This window comes from Mytilus edulis, chromosome 3 (assembly GCF_963676685.1).
Source record: "Mytilus edulis chromosome 3, xbMytEdul2.2, whole genome shotgun sequence".
In the NCBI taxonomy this organism is placed as follows: Eukaryota; Metazoa; Mollusca; class Bivalvia; order Mytilida; family Mytilidae; genus Mytilus; species Mytilus edulis.
The window spans coordinates 25,060,833-25,081,959 of record NC_092346.1 but is presented as its reverse complement, the minus strand read 5'-3'; the positions used below and the strand labels follow the sequence as shown (position 1 = coordinate 25,081,959).

The window sequence follows — 21,127 nt, the reverse complement described above, 5'->3', positions numbered from 1 at the left end:
TAATTGATCCGAACTCATAGCCTAAAAGATCAAATATCCCATACATAAGATTTTTTATGTAAATTATTTATTAACATTTGGGTCATTTTTAAATAACTTTCTTTAGAAATAACATCAGTGATACGAATTTTGCATTTAATTTCTGCACTGATGGTAGTTATTCTATCTCTGTTATTCTTGGTTGTTATTATGAAATTCAATCCAACTTTCAATGACTGGCACTTCTATAGCTTCTGAAGGTAAATACTGCATGGTCTATTAACGGACAACCATTTGTTTCTGAGAAGGTCAGGAGACATATGGTCGTCCCTGGGCTAATTATAAGGTTATGAGTATCAGTTTAAATGCCATAATTGGCAAAATCACAAATATAATAAATCTAAAATAATCAAAACGCTATTAGAAAATAATATGTCGAACAAAAAGTTAACCGACTTTAAAATATCTATCTTGATGGAAGGAAACTCGAGGTACTAGGGCAAGACGATACGCTTAAGTGAACTTCGCACAGAGGGTTACAAATTGAAAATTTATGATAAAGAATCATTATACTATACTGTCAATATTTTAGATATTTTCATAAAATTAAATGTTATTCAGTACAACAAATCAAGTTTTTTTGTAATTTTACAAGTTTTATTGTCGTTTTGAACATGCATGAAATATTTGCCACTTGACGTTTAATAACCAACAATAAATCAATCAATACAAGTTTTATTGTAAAAGGAGTAAATCCGGTGAGGCTGGATTTTGGCCTCAAATTTCAAATTAATCTAACGAAAGATTTTATACAATTTTTAAACATTTAAGTGTCTATTTCAATTGATTCGATTAGTTTATGTGAAAGATTTTAACTGATTTAGTCATTAAAAATGTTCCGATTCAAGCTGAAATATGAAAAATTATCAAATGTGCCTAAAAACGTCACTTTTCAAATGTTTTTTGGTCAAAAATGAAAGTGGGCCGCATCCGTGTTCATCCTCAAACTTTATATATATTATGTATCATCATCAAATACAACTTACGTTTCAATATTATGAATGAACACGAATGCGGCCATTTTCATTTCATCAAAAATTTAACTAAAATGCTAAAATAGTGAAGATTTCAGTAATTTAGCATGACTTAATGATGCTAGTCCGCGATATATGTACATTGCATGGTCAAAAACAGCTCATATTTATGTAGCAGAAGCATTCTACTTTCCAATAGATAGCTTACAGATTACATTTTCACAATTTTGTAAAACTGCTATATTTTGGGGCCAAAAAGGGGTCTTACTGAACCTACTCCTTTAGCATCGAAGGCTATTTGAAATTTTAACGGACAGCATCACAAGTTGGTTGACCGATATAGGATATCTGTGTCACAGGTGACCATGGATATGTCCCAAATCGTCGTAACCACCATCCTGTTTGTTTTCTTTTTCTCGATGGTGAGATCTCTGAATTTGTTCTTGCCACGAGCAAAATGAAGGGTGTCACGAATCCAGCAAGATCCGGCTGCTTACCATCCGAATTTGTTTTTGCCATGAGCAACATGAAAGGTGTCACTTGACTAATGTAGCAAGATCCGGCTGCTTACCATTCCGAATTTGTTGACCATATCTCAGTTTCGTCGTCGTCTTTCTTTGAGTCATGGTGTTTTCATGTTTCTCGTCGAATTTTGAGTTTTGATTGTTTCCTTAGTACCTTCCGCATCACTTTGTGTAATATACATTGTGAGCTTATTATATAAGATTTTTCAAACTGATAACCGGCTTAATAATAATTCAGAAGCTTTCGTTTGTTGATGTGGTTCATAAGGGTTTCTCGTTTCTCGTTTTATATACACAGATATGCGTATTGTTATGCGTTTACTTTTCTACATTGGCTAGAGGTTTAGGGGAGGGTTGAGATCTCATAAACATGTTTAACCCCGCCGCATTTTTGCGCCTGCCCCAATCAGGAGCCTCTGGCTTTTGTTAGTCCCTGTATTAGTCTTGTATTATTTTTTATTTTAGTTTCTTGTGTACAATTTGGAGTTTAGTATGGCGTTCATTATCACTGAACTAGTATATATATTTGTTTAGCAGAAGGACGTCTCCGGGTGCTGGAATTTCTCGCTGCATTGAAGACCTGTTTGTGACCTTCTGCTGTTGTCTGTTCTATGGTCGGGTTGTTATATCTCTTTGACACATTTCCCATTTCCATTCTCAATTTTAGATTGTAACGTTGGTTTTCTCGTTTGAAAGGTTTTACAAGTAGTCATTTTTGGGGTTCCTTTATAGCTTGCTGTTCGGTGTGAGCCAAGGCTCTGTGTTGAAGATCGTACTTTGACCTATAATGATTTACTCCCACAAAGTGTGACCTGGGTGGAGAGCTAAAATTCGTTTGGAACTGACTGGAAAAATAGTATTGATGTCAGCAATGATATGCATCGTACTATATAAATCATTGATTTCAGGGACCATAAATGGCCCTCATCATACTTAATTCGTAATGTTCGTTGCTGGAATATGTCCCCTTTCTGGTGCAACACAACAAACGATCATTCAAATCAACCAAAGGCGCTTAGGCGATTGACCTCCTACTGACTATTTTTTCTCTAATTATATGTTTTTAAATGTTTTAATTAGTTTTAGTAAGTATTTTTTTCTTTTTAACTTGTAATGGATTCTTATTCTAAACCAATCAATACGATATTCCATGCCCTTTTATTTTCCCAGGTGAAAATAAGATAAAGCATAAAAGAATTAAATAAAAAAAAACCGATTACAACACAAACAAATACTTATATTGAAAAAAGTGGGGTCATTTTCAAAATCCCATTTGAAATCAATCAGTAAATGTAAATGAGAAGATGTGGTATGTTGCCAATTATCAAACATATTTCATTGTATAAATATAAACAAACTTTTGTAACAATAGAAATCCCTTTAACATCAGTGTGTTCCGAGTCCGAGGCCTTCCAAGTGAATATAATTAATACCTGTCACAAGTGACATGAGTGATCAAAATTCATACCTGTATATTATATAAAGCCGAGAGCATTTGACTGAAAACAATTTTTGGACAAATATTTTCTGGTGAACAGGATGGAGGACAAACCACCGCCATATTCCGAAAAGGTAAATTTATAATACATATTACATAGCCTCCTTTGATATAAAATAATTGCAATGTGCCAATAAATTAATTTATCTTTATTTTATTTCCTTAAATTTCTTAAATTCATGAAAAAGCAAAGATGTCCTTTTTTCGTTTTTGGTGCTAAAACAAATGAAAAAAAAAAATCTTCTAGATTCAAAATGATATAAGTTCTTATTTTTCAAATCAATTTATAGATTTCTGATACTAATTAAAGCAAACAATTATAAAATTTTCAAATTTGCCTAAAACTTTCAGACCACATTTTACAACATTCATGTATAATTTCTATCAAGATTTTCAAATGTCGGATTTTTATTGTTTCAAGCTATTATATTCGTTGTTTATTTATTAATAATGGAAGTAGTAATAAACATTTTCATAAGATTAAAAGCATGAACTAGCTTGTTGCTATTAAAATACAAAGAACACAATTATCAACAATCAGCTTAAGCTAACCAGTTAAGACCAGTCATCCTAACGGTTACAACTGTTAAACCGCCATGGATATGTACAGAATTTTCATGTATTTCAGTGAAAATATGATCAGTAGCAACCTTTTTGTCAAGTCTGTTCTGAATCACCAGTAGCAGTCTCTTTTTTTTTTTTAGCGACAACTCATTTAGGGGGTTCGTATGTGTCCTAATGCAAGGCAAAACTTCTCACCCTATCCAATATATCCTCATTTTCCTGTCAGTGGCAATCCAAATTTTCCCGACCATCATCCAGGATGGCCTCTATTACAAGACCTACCCATTGTATTTATTGTTAACGTGTCATCGTTCTGAATATGCATGAAATATTTGCCACTGGACGTTAAGCAACAAGCAATCAATCAGACAATTTTTAAACATTACACTTTGTAATGTCGGCAAAATAGGAAAACTTCATGTCTGTTATAATTAAATGAACATAACCATGGTAACTCAGCTATATAATGAAAGTTTGCGCACTAATGCCAAGGATTTTTATAGTATACAAATCCTTGCTAATGTTTAAGACTTTTAACTTATGCTTTGCACCAAAGATTTGTAAAGTAAAAATCTTTACTATACAAAGCCTTGTTGAAACTTTATTATATTTCCCACTTTTTTATGTTAATAGGCTTATCTGGGTCAATTATATGAATTATCATGATAATTTCTTTGTCAAGTTGTAGTCCACAGAATTAAATTTCTTTAGTTTCGTTTAGTGATGCGCCGACTAAAAAATTGCAGCCGTCAATGTGCTAGTAAATCGTCATACGATGTAAATGTATTTTTATTTTTTATTGCTCAGTAAGATGATATATCATTTCTTGAACAGTTTAATTAGGTGGTCATTTCGACCAGAACATTTCTCTTCTTACATGGGTCATTCGTCAAATCAAATGACTTCTGGTCAAATTTAATTTTCAGCTATTAAATATTTAGTCATTCACAAAAGAAAATATATTATGTAAAGAACAAGAAATTATTATTTTACAATTGAAATATGATGACATGTATAATTAATTTTAAGGTAACGGATGCTTCATTTTACTTGACATATAAAACAATAAAACGATGACACAGAGCATGTGTTAAAATACAAATGTTAAAGTATGTAAAAGGGAAAGAAAACGTATGTAATATCAGAGTGACAATCACTTTATCCAACGTCATAGCAAAAAACGAGACCGTCAATATAAAGCTCTTTGTGGGTAATCTACGCAATAAAAGAAGTCATCAAATTATGACAAATGCGAAAATGATACCAATTACAATAACACCGTTTTTTATATAGATTATAAACACGTTTTATGTGTAAAAGGATGATTATAAGGGTTCGTCTTAAGTTCCGCTTCTTTCTTAAAAAACCGCCAAAATGTAGTTAAAACAGGGAGACGTGATCAAATTTTTAAAAGGTTAACCTCAAAGTTGTCCTTAAATAGCACAGTTCACATAAAAAAAGATGAGAAAGGATTTTAAATGGCGCAATTTGAATTCATTTGATATTTTTTTCTTTCTGCACCAATTCACCACTGCATCTAATTTGAATCACGTCTCAGATTTAGTGCAGAAAGTGTAAAACAAACACTTGAATGGGTGTGTAAAGCAACACGTTGACGACATATTTCAATTTTAGGATAGAGTTCAACTTAATACACATAAGGGAAATGACTTTTCTTCTCGACTGATTATTTTAATTTTAAGACCATTATAAAGTATGAGCCATCAGTGACCGCTGTGGATTATAAACTTGGAATTGGTAGTAAATTGCAAATGCAAGTTATTTCAAGTAAATCTAAGTTTATTTATAACAGAAAAAACGCGAAAATAATTTAAATTAATAGAAATAGAAAAATCACTTATTTTGAAAAAGTTGGCTTGAAAAAAATCAATTTTCTGTGACTCAGAACTATTAACTTTTCTTGAATATAATTGTCCTATAGATAATGCAAGCTTTAACGTTAATGTCAGTAGCTTCATCATGAAAAAAAGTAATTTCGCGATTACCGTATGTAGGATGAAATGAAATTAATGAGGTCATGGTAATTGCTATTACCCTATCAAATCAAATTATATCATATCGCGATTAATGGATCAGATGAATCAATGTAGTCATCGCGATTAATCGATCAGATGAATCAATGTACTCATATTGCGATTAATCGATCAGGTGAATCAATGGAGTCATATCTCGACTCGATTCCAGGAGTAGATTGAATTGATTAATTTTTACCACCCTTTGTATTGCTAGAATTTATAATGCAGAGCCAGTCTGATTAAAATTTGTATATTTCATTTTGATCTGTTTTCCGGTCATTTCGATACATTCCTTTCACCTAAATTATGTTTATTTATTTTTTAGAATGGTTTCTACAACAAGGCTTATGATGGATCATTAGACATTGCTCAACTTGAGGTGAGTTTGAACATTTTTGAAATAATACTGAATACGCATAAAACAATATAGTTTAAAATTCACAACATGTGCTATAATTTCTAATTGACTGCAAAGCAATAAAAAATGACAGTGTCTGACAACTGGTTGCCTAATTAATTGTTTAATGTAAAAACTAATAATTAGTTAATGTTTGATTTGATAGTAAAATTCAATTTATAATTCAATTAAAACATGGGCGAAAATGTTTGTAGTCCGTAAATTAACTTGATGCAAAAACACCGCACATTCTAGTACTAAACAGAAAATGTCACATTACATACATTTATCGCACACAAATAAAGAGTCCATTCTTTTTCTACAGTCATTCATTATATTCTAATCCAGATTGTTTAGGGGCATTTGCTTTAATGGTAGTTTTAAATGTGTGATTTTTAAAGCCACTTAATTTAACGGACTCTGTATATGGTGGCGATAAGAATAATTGAATGTCTACTTCTGGACATAAGGTATCCATTTCATCTGTTTCTGCTGGTAATAAAATATGAGGCCGTGTATTATACACATTATTTCTTTTTAAAAAAGTCAAACCTTTCTTATATATAATCGTCATCTGGCAGACCATGTCTATTTTATAACCATACAACAAAGATCTCTGCGTTTAACCATGGAAGTATTTTTAACACGTATTCTTCTGTCAAAACATCTCCTTTTGTCACACCGGTTGTCAAAGGTGATAAAGAAATGAATTTACATCTGGAAATGAATTATAAGAAAAACCTGGACTTTTTTGTCATTATGATTGAAATGTTTTTGTGTTGATTGCCCAATATAGTTATTGTGCGATTTAACAAATAAGATTACATAAAATCCAACAGTCTTTTCAATAGAAAGCGATTACTGATTTAAAAAAAAATTGAAATTGAATTTTGAATGAATTATTTATACAACCATCTGTTATATATTTCGTAAAATCAATGTTAAGCCCCCGCCCCTGCACATAAATGGTGCATATTTAAGTGCATCTAGCTGCGCTAAGAGAAAATTTTAAAGGTACTGATTAACACCTGATGGTAATTAGTTTGCTGTCAGATATATATATGTTGTCTGAGACTACCATATGTTACAGTAGTCTCATATTGGCATTTCTCTGCATCTGTGATCGCTTACAAGGCCTTAGGGAAAAAGAAGATGCATTTGTTCTATCGAATAGGTCTCTTTGTGATCCAAAACTGTGCAACCATATTCCATTGTGGGTCTTGCCCTGGCTATACATGCTACTGCTATTACAGCGAATCTTTAAGGTTTATATATCAAGGTCTTTATTCCGTTTGCCGAAAATGTTGTCAATCCTCGGATACAATTTTGGTAATGGCTACGCCTACTTATTTTCTGGCTTCAACCTGGGACAAAGATATGATGGTTTCCAAACGGTGCAAGCATATTCCACTGTTGGTGTTAAAAATCAATGCGGTTGCTTTTACATTCAGGTTTAGCGAATCTTTCAGGTTTCGGCAGATGAATCACAATCTGTTATTTCATTTGCGGACAATACTGTCAATCCTAAGATAAGTTTTTGGTGATGGTATTTGTTGGCTTCGACCAGGAACTTTTATACAGCTTCAACATTGTGAAGGACATGTCCATCGGAAGTTTTTACGATGTCTCAACTATAAGTTTTGTCTCGTCTATGGGAGACATAACTAAATTCTACTACTATATATTCCAAAAGGGAGAATACCTGGACGATAAACACCTTGTTTGTAGATACCTTATGTGACGAAGTTTCAGTCTGTCATATGTTCATTGTACTTGACCTCTTTTCATAGTTCAGCGATTGTCAAAGTTGAACAAAAATTAAATATATTTTTTTGCCATGAGTATGTATATATGAGTAACACTGAGGATATTTGACTATGGGTTCTTTGCAACGTCTACAAGGTCATCTTCGTTACAGGATTCATCCGACCTATTCCGTTAGATCAGTGATGAAGGCTTAGGTTATGTCAATTCTTTAATGGTGCTACTCCTGGAATTCAAAACTTGTGCTCTTGATGTACAACAGCGAAGTTTTTTGTCGAGTAACCTTTATATAAATTTGTGCAGACTTCTTCAATGTACTTTTAGTCAGCCTGCATGACTTCCCATGGTTCTCAACTTCTTCTAGTTTGAATCTCTCATACCTATACGTTTTTCTTTTCTTATTTTATTTCGGATTGGTCTCCGTGTGGGCTTATTGTTACTGATTTATTTTCCGTCTAATAGTAGTGATAGTAGTGTCTACCCAATGATGTATGTGTCTTCCTTTCTAAGACAAATTTTTGTGTGATCTTTCTTTTCCATGGGTTTTCACTATATGGCTTTTTTAATGCTTCCCACATATGATAGATTAATCAATTTTGCCTAAGAAGATTTCGAAAGTTGCGTTGAAATGGCCCAGGTCATATTTTCCTTCCCACTGGCTTTGGTCCAAAGGGGTTGCATGGCAAATCTAATACGGGAAGATATCATGGTCACTGTTTTCTATAGATGGTGATGGTTTGCATCGTATATTAAATGCTACGACAACATTCTGATTACCCTTCCTGAGCACCTGAGATTACCCCCAGTTTTTGGTGGGATTCGTCAGGGACATTCTATACTTAGTATAGAGTATAGAAAGTCCCTGAGTTATAGAAAGTCCATCGGTTCCTGTTGTTTACTCTTTAGTTTTCTGTGTTGTGTACTATTATTTGTCTGTCTATTTCTTTTTTAGCCATGGCGTTATTTGTTTATTTACGATCTACGAGTTTGACTGTCCCTTTAGTATCTTTCGCCCCTCTTTTAAACAGGACATAACTTTCCAATATACAAATTAAATAAGCTCCCTTATGTGGAGGCTTTTGTCCATGTCTAATTAAGTGTAGACCAAAAACTTATTGCTTACTTTACAGGGAAGAAAATCCGAAGAAAATAGAAAACTACAAAAGGAAAAGGAATTGGAAGATCCTTGGGCCTTACCTGATTTGGAAAATACAGAAACACCATGGGGAGGTTCGTATTTCTGAAATAATTCTTCTTCTGACATAGAACCTTGTCTCTTAGAGTATACAGGTGAAAAAAAAATCAGAGACAAGTGCCTGTGCTTTCGTATCTTATCTTTTACTTGGTAAGAAATATATACCGAGAGGGAGTTTGTTGTTACCTTTCAAACGTCTCTGAGACACTTTATACGGTTGATACCAACACATAAAAGGAAATTCACGTTAAGCATGTTGCCAATAATGTGTTTGTAATATTTATCACAAGGTATTAACCAAACAGTAATCAGACTTTATGTTAAAACTAATTGATTCAGTGTTGTTTCCTTGTCCAGTGCCCAATATTTCATGCATATTCTGGATGTTATAAATGGCAGCTATCTTTCATATTTATTCCAAGTCTATCAAAATGAAGTAAAACTTTTAAAAAAATCAGAATTATGAATGTATGTAATAAGATCTTGATTCATTTCAGAATTGGATACATGTGGGAAAATACTGAGAGTGGCATGGCTTATTACAAGGATTATAATGTTTCTTGCCTTCCTGTATTTCTTTATTTGTTCTCTCACTTTCCTTAGTGATGGATTCAAGTTGGTTGGAGGTAAGTTACTAAAGTAGCTATCGGTTTCTTAAAGATAGAACAAGCAGTCTGCAGATAGATACATTAGTTATGTTAAAATAAAGGGGGAGGGCAATATATTAATCAATGTGACAGCACCACAAAACCACAAAAACAAAAAGATATCTACATATGTTTTCTAAAAGCTTGAAATTTCAGAGGCAAAAACATTCATTGAATCAAGTATAACATGTGAAACAAGTTAACATTTCGATTTTTTTGTCTTTTCTTCCTTTTTGTATACAAATAATTTTTTTTTTTATTTTTTTAATAAGAAAATCATAAGATTTTACAGGGTACACTGTAGAGTTCCATTTTCAAAGCAGCCAAAACTTGTCCTTGATATATTCATGATATTCATGAAATATTTGTCACTGGACATTCAGCAAACAACAGTAACTTAAACTTAACATGCAAAACTTTTTTTTAGGTAAGTCTGCAGGAGAAATCTTCAGAAAGAATGAAATTCTATCGAATCCGGTGGCAGGAGTAATGATTGGTGTCCTGGCTACAGTTCTAGTACAGAGTTCTTCTACCTCGACTTCTATTGTTGTTGGCATGGTTGGGGGACAACGTATGTACACAAATAATTTGCTCATTTATTCTTAACCATCATTAATGTTAATTGAACATGTGTTAAAGAATTGAAATCATAAGATATTTCATTTATAAATAATAATTAATTTAGCCTTAAAATTCTGTCATGACCCCAAGTTGGTGGTTTTACATTGTACAAAGTCGACTTGAATTATTTTTCAAAGAATTCCACTTGGGGATAGGGGCGTCTTTAACTTGCAGTGATGTGAGAGTTTTTTGCTCTATCTAGAAAGTCTCACTGATACTTTAAGATGAAGAACAGCAATAGATGCACTGTTCCTTTGCTTATTTTTGCTATGCATATACTGATTTTGTGTAATGGATGGATACCCCATATATCTTTTCTTTCCAGTACTGTTTTAATTATTTTTACTTAATTTAAATTATTTTTTAGTTTTGGATGTCAAGACAGCTATCCCTATAGTGATGGGTGCCAATATTGGAACTTCTGTTACCAATACTATTGTTTCCATGGGACAGATAGCAAATAAAGATGACTTTCGAAGAGCCTTTGCTGGAGCAACAGTCCATGATATGTTCAACTGGTTAACAGTTATCATACTTTTACCTATAGAAGTAATAACAGGTAAATTCTATGTAATTATTTTACCTTTTCACCTTAGATGTCAATACTGATAGAAAAATATGAATATAATTTCAAAAATGCCTTGGGCTGTTTTATTCTCTTTGGTCGGGTTTTTGTCTCTGACACATTCCCCATTTCCATTCTCAATTTTATCAATATTCCTAAGGGCATTGATAAGTCTAAGAGATATAAAATATTACTTAAAAGAAAAGCAAGAGGCTATCTTAATGACATCAAATCATAATTTTATTACATTTGTTAAAGTAATCAAGGGCCATTACTCCTACATGGCAAAAGTGAGAGTTGCCAATATCGACCTTGACCTCAATTTTGTCATCACAATTTTAAAAGCGTTGGCAGTTCTCAACTAATTGCACAAAAATAACTTATAATACTATTTTCAAATCAGTAAACCAAGGACCAAAGAAGTAACTTTTAAAAAATGCAATTGATAATTGTCAATATCAAACTTTATTTGTATTTTGTCATTTGTAACAGCTTGTCCAGTTTTAAAATTTAAAGCAATGAAATCACCACAGAATATGAAAAAGAAGATGTGGTATAATTGCCAAATAGACAACTCTCCACAAGAGACCAAAATGACACATAACTTAACAACTTTAGGTCACTGTATGGCCTTCAATAATGAGCAAAGCCCATAACGCATAATCAGCTATAAAAACTACTTAAACGAGAAAATGAATGGCCTAATTTATGTACAAAAAATGAATGAAAAACAAATATGTAACACATAAATGCTCTTTTCAGGTTATCTATATATACTCAGTGAGAAAATAGTAAATTCTATCAACTTGAATCAAGATTTTGAAAAGCAAGAATTTCTGAAAAAAATCACCAAACCATTTACCAACCTCATCATAATAGTAAGTATGTCACCAGATATGTTTTCTGAGCTTTCATGTTTTGTCACCAAACTATTTACTAACTGGATCAATAGTATGCCACCAGAAGGTTTACAAAGCTTTCTTGTTATGAAACTAAACCATTTATCAACCTGATTATAATAGTATGTCACTAGAAATGTTAACTAAGTTTTCACGTTTTGTCACCAAAACCATTTACTAATCTGCTCATAATAGTGAGGACTCCAGAAAATGATTACCAAGCTTTCATTGTGTGTTCCCAAACTATTTACTAACACAATATTATTATAATGCATATACAATGTATATCAATGAGGCAACAATCCAACAGCAAAAAACTAGAGGCTCTCAAGAGCCTGTGTCGCTCACCTGTTAATGTGTTTACGGATGTCGGCCATCTTTGTTGGTAGGCAGGGTCATTAGACACTCTTTTTAAAAATAGATACCCTAGTATTATGATTGTGGCCAAGTTTGGTTAAATTTGGCCAAGTAGTTTTAGAAAAGATTTTTATACAAGTTACAAAAATGAGGAAAAGTTGTTTAATATTGACTCTAAAGGGCAATAACTCCTTAGGGGGTCCTCTAACAATTTTGATCATGCTGACTTATTTGTAGATCTTACTTTGCTGAACATTATTGCTGTTTACAGTTTATCTCTATCTATAATAGTATTCAAGATAATAACCAAAAACTGCAAAATTTTCTTAAAATAACCAATTTAAGGGCAGCAACCCAACAACAGGTTGTACGATTCAACTGAAAATTTGTGAGGGGATATATCTTATTCTGATGGACATAAAAATCTTGAAAGATTTGCCCTAAATGTCTTGGTTTCAAAGATATAAAGCAAAAACTGCATTTTACCACTATGTTCTAATTTTAGCCATGTCGGCCATTTTGTTTGGTAGGCTGGGTCATCGGACACATTTTTTAAACTATAAACCACAATGATAATTGTCACCAAGTTTGATTAAATTTGGCAAAGTAGTTTTAGAGAAGAAGATTTTTAGAAAAGTTACAAAAAATGATGAAAAGTTGTTAAAAATTGACTATAAAGGGCAATAACTCCTTAAGGGGTCGACTGGCAATTTTGGTCATGTTGACTTATTTGTAGGTCTTACTCTGCTGAACATTATTGCTGTTTACAGTTTATCTCTATCTATAATAGTATTCAAGATAATAACCAAAAACTGCAAAATTTCCTTAAAAAAACCATTTCAGGGGCAGCAACCAAACAACAGGTTATCCGATTCGTCTGAAAATTTCAGGACAGATAGATCTTCACCTGATAAACAATTTTAACCCTGTCAGATTTGCTCTAAATGCTTTGGTTTTTGAGTTATAAGCCTAAAACTGCATTTTACCCCTATGTTCTATTTTTAGCCATGGCGGCCATCTTGGATGGTTTGACGGGTCACGCCACACATTTTTAAAACTAGATATCCCAAGGATGATTGTGGCCAAGTTTGGTAGAATTTGGCCCAGTAGTTTCAGAGGAGAAGATTTTTGTAAAAGTTTACGGACGACGGACGACGGACGCCGGACGACGGACGCCAAGTGATGAGAAAAGCTCACTTGACCTTTCAGGTCAGGTGAGCTAAAAAAGACATATATATAGTAACAAAAAATTAAGAAGATGTGGTATGATTGACAATGAGACATCATTAACTCTCCACACTTAGGAGATCAAATGACATAGAAGTCACCACATGGCCTTCAACAATGAGCAAAACTCATACTAGGTCAATATACTGTCTTCAACTATAGATCAGATAAGATCAGTGTCTAAACAGTAAGTCAAGCACTAAATTGGTGAGGTTAAAAAAATTCCAACCAATTTCAGCATTGACATATTCATTTAAATAAAAGTGAACATAGCAATTGAAGAGAATTCTGACTTGGAACAAGCAAATAAACCATTTTTCTAATTTCTCATAAGTCCCTCTTTTAATCTAAATCAGTGGAATAAGAAAGGGTAAATTTAGGAATACACAATAAAAATAAAAATAAAGATAAAATTAATGCTTGTAACTAATTAAATCCACTTATCAACATAATACACAGTAAAAATCACTACCGGTAAAATATTAACTTATCATTGTTGGTACATGTATATCACCAATAAAGATAAAATTAATGCTTGTAACTAATTAAATCCACTTATCAACATAATACACAGTAAAAATCACTACGGTAAAATATTAACTTATCATTGTTGGTACATGTATATCACCAATCCATTGACCAGAATACAATCTGGTTGAATTGATCATAAGACTTTCAATAGTATTTTTAAGCGATCTGTATTTTTAAATCAAAACCGATTTCAATTGCAGCTTGACTCAAAGCAGATCACAAATGTTGCCAAAGGTGAAGATGTGAAAACTTTATTGAAAGACTGTTGTGTTAAAGACACAGTAATGCAGAATGTATCATCACTCGTGACGGTCAATGAAACAATTAAGGCTTCTGTGGTGGAGGTGAATAAAACAGAATGGGGCATGGAAAAGGTCAAAGTGTGTGTAGAAAAATGTAAGTATTTATAGCAATAATACTGCGTAATTTTACTGAGGGGGATATTATAAAATGCATTGAATAATTTTAAGAGTCCAGAGTATTTTGCTGCTCATACATGCATCATTTTAATTTAGATGTTTTACACCTCTACCAGTTAAAGCAAATTTTGTAATATTATAAAAGGACAGATATTTTAAATAGAAATTTCCTTCCAGCACAACCTTTTGTCATTTTAGTTGATTATATAAAATTATTTACATTTCAGCATGGTCCATTATTTGAAAATAAAAAGAAAAAAACTAAAAAAAAAATGTATTACATTATATTTTGCACATCCTAAGTGTAAATTTAAAAAAAAGTTTTAAAATTTGTATTCTATTTTTAGGTGAATTTGCTTTCAAACACTCTGGACTGAATGATCATGAAATTGGTGCTATAATTCTTGTTGGTGCCTTAGTTATGCTGTGTGTCTGCTTACTAGGAATTGTCAAAACTATGAATTCAGTTTTGAGAGGAAATATCCGTAAAGCCATCAGAAAATTCATCAACTATGAATTTCCAGGAAGATGGTCCTACTTCACAGGGTACATAGCTATCCTGGTTGGTACAGGACTGACATTCTTGGTCCAATCGAGTTCTATCTTTACATCAACTTTGACCCCACTTGTTGGAGTGGGAGTAGTAAGTTTGGAAAGAATGTACCCACTGACATTAGGGTCAAACATTGGAACAACAACAACTTCCATTCTTGCAGCCTTGGCAACAGATGATATTAGACTACCTTTACAAGTATCAATGTGCCATCTTTTCTTCAATTTATCAGGAATTCTCATTTTTTACCCACTAACATTCATGCGATTTCCAATTCCAATGGCCAAACATTTGGGTATGGTAACATCCAAGTATAGATGGTTTGCTCTGGTTTACTTAATCGCCATGTTTGGCCTGTTACCTGCTGGTGTGTTTGCTCTATCCATAGCAGGTTGGTATGTGGTATTGGCAGTGCTGCTACCAATAGCTCTTCTTGTTATATTTGTGGGTGTAATAAAAGTAATTCAGCATAAAAAACAATCATGTCTGCCTAAGACACTGCAGAACTGGAAATTTCTTCCTGTGTGTTGTCGTTCCTTGGAACCAATAGACAGAACTATTTGTGGACAATTTACCTGTTGCAAAAGCTGCAATAATAAATATGAAGATGAGGAAGTATCATTTGACGCCAATCTACAAAATGGAATACCAACACGTTCAGACAATACAAGACTGTAACATAACAAACATCTTAAAGAAATATCCCTCATCAATGCATGAATTTTAGACATTTTTGCCCTGTCTCAGGTTTGAGATTAGGCCAAGTTTGAAATAACATCTTGTCAACCTACAAAACTAAAAACTTTACAAGAGAACTGACAAATTCTATGAACATTTGTGTAGATATATTAGACTCTAATTTAAGACCTGTGCAAAAAGGTGAATGTGACCAATCCATAATGCATTTAATAAATTTCAGAGATCATAGAAGCCAAAACTAAGAATGTGATATTGTTTTTGTTTTTGTAGAGGACTTCCCTCAAGGTTAAACATTTTGATAGCCTATATAATCTTTGTATATCTGCTAAATTGAAAGTGTGGGAAATTATAAAGCCCTAATATTGACATCCACAATTAAATGTTGAATCTAATTTGAATCCATAATTGGTCTTCTATAATTGTTTATCTGTTACTTAAAGTTAAAGGTCAAACTTTAATTTTTTTTTAAATTTATCAGCCTGTTACATCAAGTTGGGAACAAGATGGACCTTTTTCCATTCTGAAATTGATAATTATATAGCTTGCAGTCACACAAGTTCTTATTCCAGTGCTTTAGTATAAATCAAACACATCAAAAGTCAATTAAGCAAGACACATTATGATGATGGGCATGTACATCTAGGTGATGGACAGTGACAGACGTACATAAAATACAACCATGTTACTTGATGATTGACGGTTACAAATTGAATAAGTTAAAAAGTCTATAAACAGTTAAAAAATCTTTTAAAGAGACAAAGAACACTGGTTAATTTGATGATTGACAGTTACAAATTGAATCAGTAATGATAGATCTATAGAAGATGGTTTTAAAATCTTTTAAAGGGACCTATAATACTGGTATAACAAATGGGACTTAGCATGTATAATGTATACTTTTTAATAGCTTTTATTGATGGGTTGTTGTCTACACTATTTCACTCATTGTTTTATCTCTTTAAAAAAATAAACTGGAATCTTCTTTTTGAAATAGTGAATATATGCAAATTTTATGAAGTCAAAACTACCATCTATTGTTCCCATGGTTGATACACCTTTTGGGTAATGAAAATAGACCATGGATACCCTGCTGGCAGGTCATGTTCCTTCTTTTGACACCAACAATAGTACTTCAAGCTTCAGAAAAGCTATTTTGCTACTTTAAGATTGGACTAATTATGGCACATGTATGACCAAACCTTTTTTCCCCTTGTGTAAACAAAAGCCTATAGAGTAGAATGAAAATCTGTGTAAATATAAAAAAAAATGTGTATATAGTGCCACGAATCGTCCCATGATGAAAAAAGTAGTTATCAAAAAGGTCCTCGTACCAGTATATGGATTAAATGGTGTGCATTCTGAACATTGTAAATCTTTTGTAAATAGATTATCTAGTAAACCACTTACAAAATAATTGATTTACATGATTTAGCTTATAACTTTTGTACATGCATTCTGTATTTATTTATTTTTTCACTTGCCTTTATATTTTAAAATCTATTTTGTTTTTGTTAACTTTTTTCATATGAATGAGAATAAAAATAAGATAAAGGTTGTTTCTTATTACATAACATGTATTTTTATATTAAAGAGATATACTGTTTTCTATCATAAATTGATACATCCTTATTGCTTTTTAAGTTTTAAATTTGGGAGTTCCTGGTGAAAAGTGGTTCTGACACATCCAATCTATTACTGTAAGTGGTATTTTTTACCCATATTTTGTAACATACCATACATTATACATTCACTATGCTGCCATTTTCTATTCAGGGTACATTAAATTAAAGGATATATGCACACAATGTGTTACATAACTTGGCATTAAACACTTTTTTACAGTGCAATTGTGCAATTTGCATTTTGTTATATGCAACTTTTTTATCTGTGCAACTTTGGGTTTTATAAATAAAATTATTTCACTCATTGCTTTAGATATTATATATATATTTTAAATAATTTTATGTAATTTTTAATTTTAGCAGTACTAAGTATGCTGGTTGTACTTGTACAAAAACCATATATGTTTATAATAAAACTTTATAGGTTTTCATACTTTTTGATGTTGAATATATGGCCAGACAGTGATCAATTTGACTTAAAGGAGATTTGGGGTACACATCAATGAGATGGATTACAGACTATAAACCATACAAGTTTTAATAAATTGACTTGGTTTTTATACGCCCGGCGTCTTTTAGACGGGCCGTATTATGGTATACCGTTGTCCGTTTGTCCGTCCGTCCGTCGTCCACACTTCGGACAATAACTCAAAAACACTTTCACCAATTTCCATGAAACTTAAGTGAATTGTTTATATCTATTGATGTAAGCTCCCTTTCGTTTTTTTTTAATTTCAGATTTTAAGTTTTGGATTTTTGGGGCTTTATTCAAAAAAAAGGGGGGATTTTCAACACTTCGGTCAATAACTCAAAAAGGCTTACACCAATGTCCATGAAACTTTGGTGAATTGTTTATATCTATTGATGTAAGCTCCCTTTCAATTTTTATAAATTTCAGATTTTAAGTTTTGGATTTATGGGGCTTTATTCATAAAAAAAGGGGGATTTTCAACACTTCGGACAATAACTCAAAAAGGCTTTCACCAATGTCCATGAAATTCGTGTGTAGAATTTTTTATATAAATAAAACAGAATTTTTCTCAATATAGCAAAAATTAAAATTGCTTTTAGTCTAAAAAGACAAAATCACTATTGAATTCACGCAATAATTTCTGAATTCACAGTAGTCAAAATATGGGAAATGTTGCATCACAATAGTCAAATAAAAACAACAGTATAATATGGTCAGCAACACGTGATGACAAACAATCCTACCAAGTATAAGAGCTTTCTGTCAAATAGTCACTGTGGAGTTGCATTCACAAGGTGATTGACCTTCAATACTAAAAAAAAAATGCAAAGTCCCATAACTCCTGTAAAAATAGTCAAATCAAACTGATGACATAGCAGGGTGAAGAGAATATAACTACAAATTATATCGGAGACTGGATGTGTTTTGGACAAAGGCCATTACCATATTGCTGTGGCCTGATGCTAATAGGGATAGAACAGACAAAGTCGCATTCCTACAACCATCAACTCCAACAATGAAGCACAGATATCTTTATTTTACTTCTTGAAACTGAAACTAGAAGTTTTAAGAAACCTTTGCTCAACTCATATACATAAAACATACCAAAATTTCTATTGGATTATAAAAACAAGGACATTATCTTCAATACACATGATCGATCTGTAATCTATTTCACAAAATGACTTATGATTAAGATTGATCGTCAGTCATGAACAATTTAGTAGACTTACGACCAATCTTAGTTGTAAGTTTTTTTGTGACAATGATTGCAGATCATGCATATTAAAGATACTCTCCTTGTTGTTTTTTTCGACTCCTGTTCTCAGGAAGGCTAGATAATTATCACAAGTAATTTTCAACAATTTTATTTTATTAGTTAGACCTTTTTTGGAACCCTTTGAAAAACTAGACAAAGTGATGCCCACACATTCCATGTACAATTTTGCACAAAAGAGCAAATATCAATAAAAATCAAAACCCTGATAAAAAGCACACCTTCAATAAATGTACAAACAGCCAGCATAGTGAAAATTTCCTAGCATTCAAACTATAGGAGTTATCTGGTATAGCTACATGTATTTAAAGAATGACTAATATTTTTTCTGTCTATGAAAAAATAACATAAAAAATGTGGTGCACACTGAATAACCCGCATAGCTGGTCATTTTAAAGTGTGCACATTTTTTATGATATTTCAATAGACATAAAAATATTGCAGTCATTTCTTATAATTTTAATTCTAAATTTCATTTTAAACCAGAGTAAACCATGAAAAAAAAACCGTTAATGACATCACGGTCACATGACAAAATTATGTCTGAGCTGATAAACAAAACAATGTCGACCAATCAGAAGACGTGTTACATCCAAAATTAAATTGTATACCCATAATGGGACGTATAAATGACAGGTGTGAAACAATATGCTCCCCAACTTTTTGTATTGAAGACCCATTAAAGGCCTTCAGCTGTTTTCTGCTCTTTGGTTCGGTTGTTTCTTTGACACATTCCCCATTTCCTTTCTCAATTTCATTTGCACTAATTTGTATGAATGCACCAATCTGAATGACATTTTTCTATATTAAATATTAGTTTAACCAAACAAATAGTTTTTTTCCTTTTTTATTATTTCATTTTTATATTCATTTCTTGAAGTACTTGTTTAATTGCAGCTAACAATCCTTTCATGTCCTCTGGGTATATATGTCCTATACTTCCTATTCTAAAACAGTCTGCATTCAATACTTTTCCAGGGTAAATAACATAACCTGAAATAGAAATCGACATTGACTTTTCAACTTACAAAACCAATAATGATGAACAAGATGTAAACCAGGTCGAGCACTACAATAAATGCAACATTAACTTTAGAGCTTTAAGACTGAAGATATTATTAAAATGATTCATATATCTGAGACATTTTTAATTCTAGTGCTTTTAAACTTAAAAACCCCTTTTGGTTTGGTCTTGATAATATATATGTCTGAGGCATTTTTAGTTTTCAGTGCTTTTAAACTTAAGAACCCCTTTGGTATATCACATTTTTAATTCTAGTGCTTTTAAACTTAAAAACCACTTTTGGTTTGGCCTCGATAATATATATGTCTGAGGGATTTTTAGTTGTATTGCTTTTAAACTTAAGAACCCCTTTGGTATGGCCTTGATATATATATATATCTGAGGCATTTTCTTTTTTAAAGATTGTTAATGGGATTGTTAACCCTTTTGCAGATTTTTATTATTATTGGATGGAGATTGGGTAAATTCTTAAACTTAAAATTTGAATAAAAAATCAGCATAAATTTCCATAACAGCATACAGTAACTGCTCAGTGGCGGATCCAGCCATTTTAAAAAGGGGGGTTCCCAACCCAGAGTAAAGGGGGGGTTCCAACTATATGCTCCCCTTCAAATGCATTGATCGGCCTAAAAAAAGGGGGGGTTCCAACCCCCGGAACCCACCCTTTGGATCCGCCACTGCTGCTGTGTAACTCAATCAACACTTTTAATAGTTTATAGGAGATAGTTCTAGAATAAATCAGTTAGTTAACATCCAGAACAAATGATTTTAACTTGTTGATACACATTTTCATTGGGTATATGCTACCTTATGTTTATGCATCAGTTTCACACAACATAAAAGCAAGCTTGAATTCACTATATGTATTGATTAAGGTGATCCCATATTTTTACAAACTTAATATATCTAAATGATATGGGTTTTGCTTACATAAACATCAATGGTCGATAGTTGTTCCATTAGCAATCATACCTCTTTCTCTTTAATTTTATAATGACTGAACTTGTTTAGTTCAGCCAGAGACATATAATACATTGTATTATATGTCTCTGGTTCAGCCTGACAAAACTTGTATAGACTTTTCCTATTTAAGGTCATACCTAGTATTTTTATTTGTCCCTGTTAAAGGCCGGCTAGGTCAGAACAACCATACAAAATTTAGTCATTCATAACATTTGAACATCGAACTGATAATAAAATTGAATTACATTAAAAAAAAAGAGA

The 21,127-nt window shown here is 32.2% G+C and overlaps 2 protein-coding genes across 2 annotated transcripts in view; one reads left to right on the top strand and one right to left on the bottom strand.

Moving 5' to 3' along the window:
• The first annotated feature begins 2,760 nt into the window (after positions 1–2,760).
• Positions 2,761–17,562, top strand: LOC139516039 (sodium-dependent phosphate transport protein 2B-like). Its single transcript, XM_071305846.1, has 9 exons — positions 2,761–3,109; positions 5,961–6,014; positions 8,927–9,026; positions 9,489–9,617; positions 10,066–10,209; positions 10,627–10,818; positions 11,587–11,702; positions 14,039–14,234; positions 14,605–17,562. The coding sequence occupies exons 1-9, from the start codon at positions 3,077–3,079 to the stop codon at positions 15,486–15,488; spliced, it is 1,848 nt and encodes a 615-aa protein (XP_071161947.1). The 5' UTR covers positions 2,761–3,076; the 3' UTR covers positions 15,489–17,562.
• A 2,148-nt stretch (positions 17,563–19,710) lies between these two features.
• Positions 19,711–21,127, bottom strand: part of LOC139516040 (2-aminoethylphosphonate--pyruvate transaminase-like) — a 44,192-nt gene continuing 42,775 nt past the window's right edge. The window contains exon 8 of the mRNA XM_071305847.1: positions 19,711–19,872. Coding sequence (XP_071161948.1) covers positions 19,730–19,872 — 143 coding nt within the window. The 3' untranslated portion in view covers positions 19,711–19,729. The remainder of the gene's footprint in view (positions 19,873–21,127) is intronic.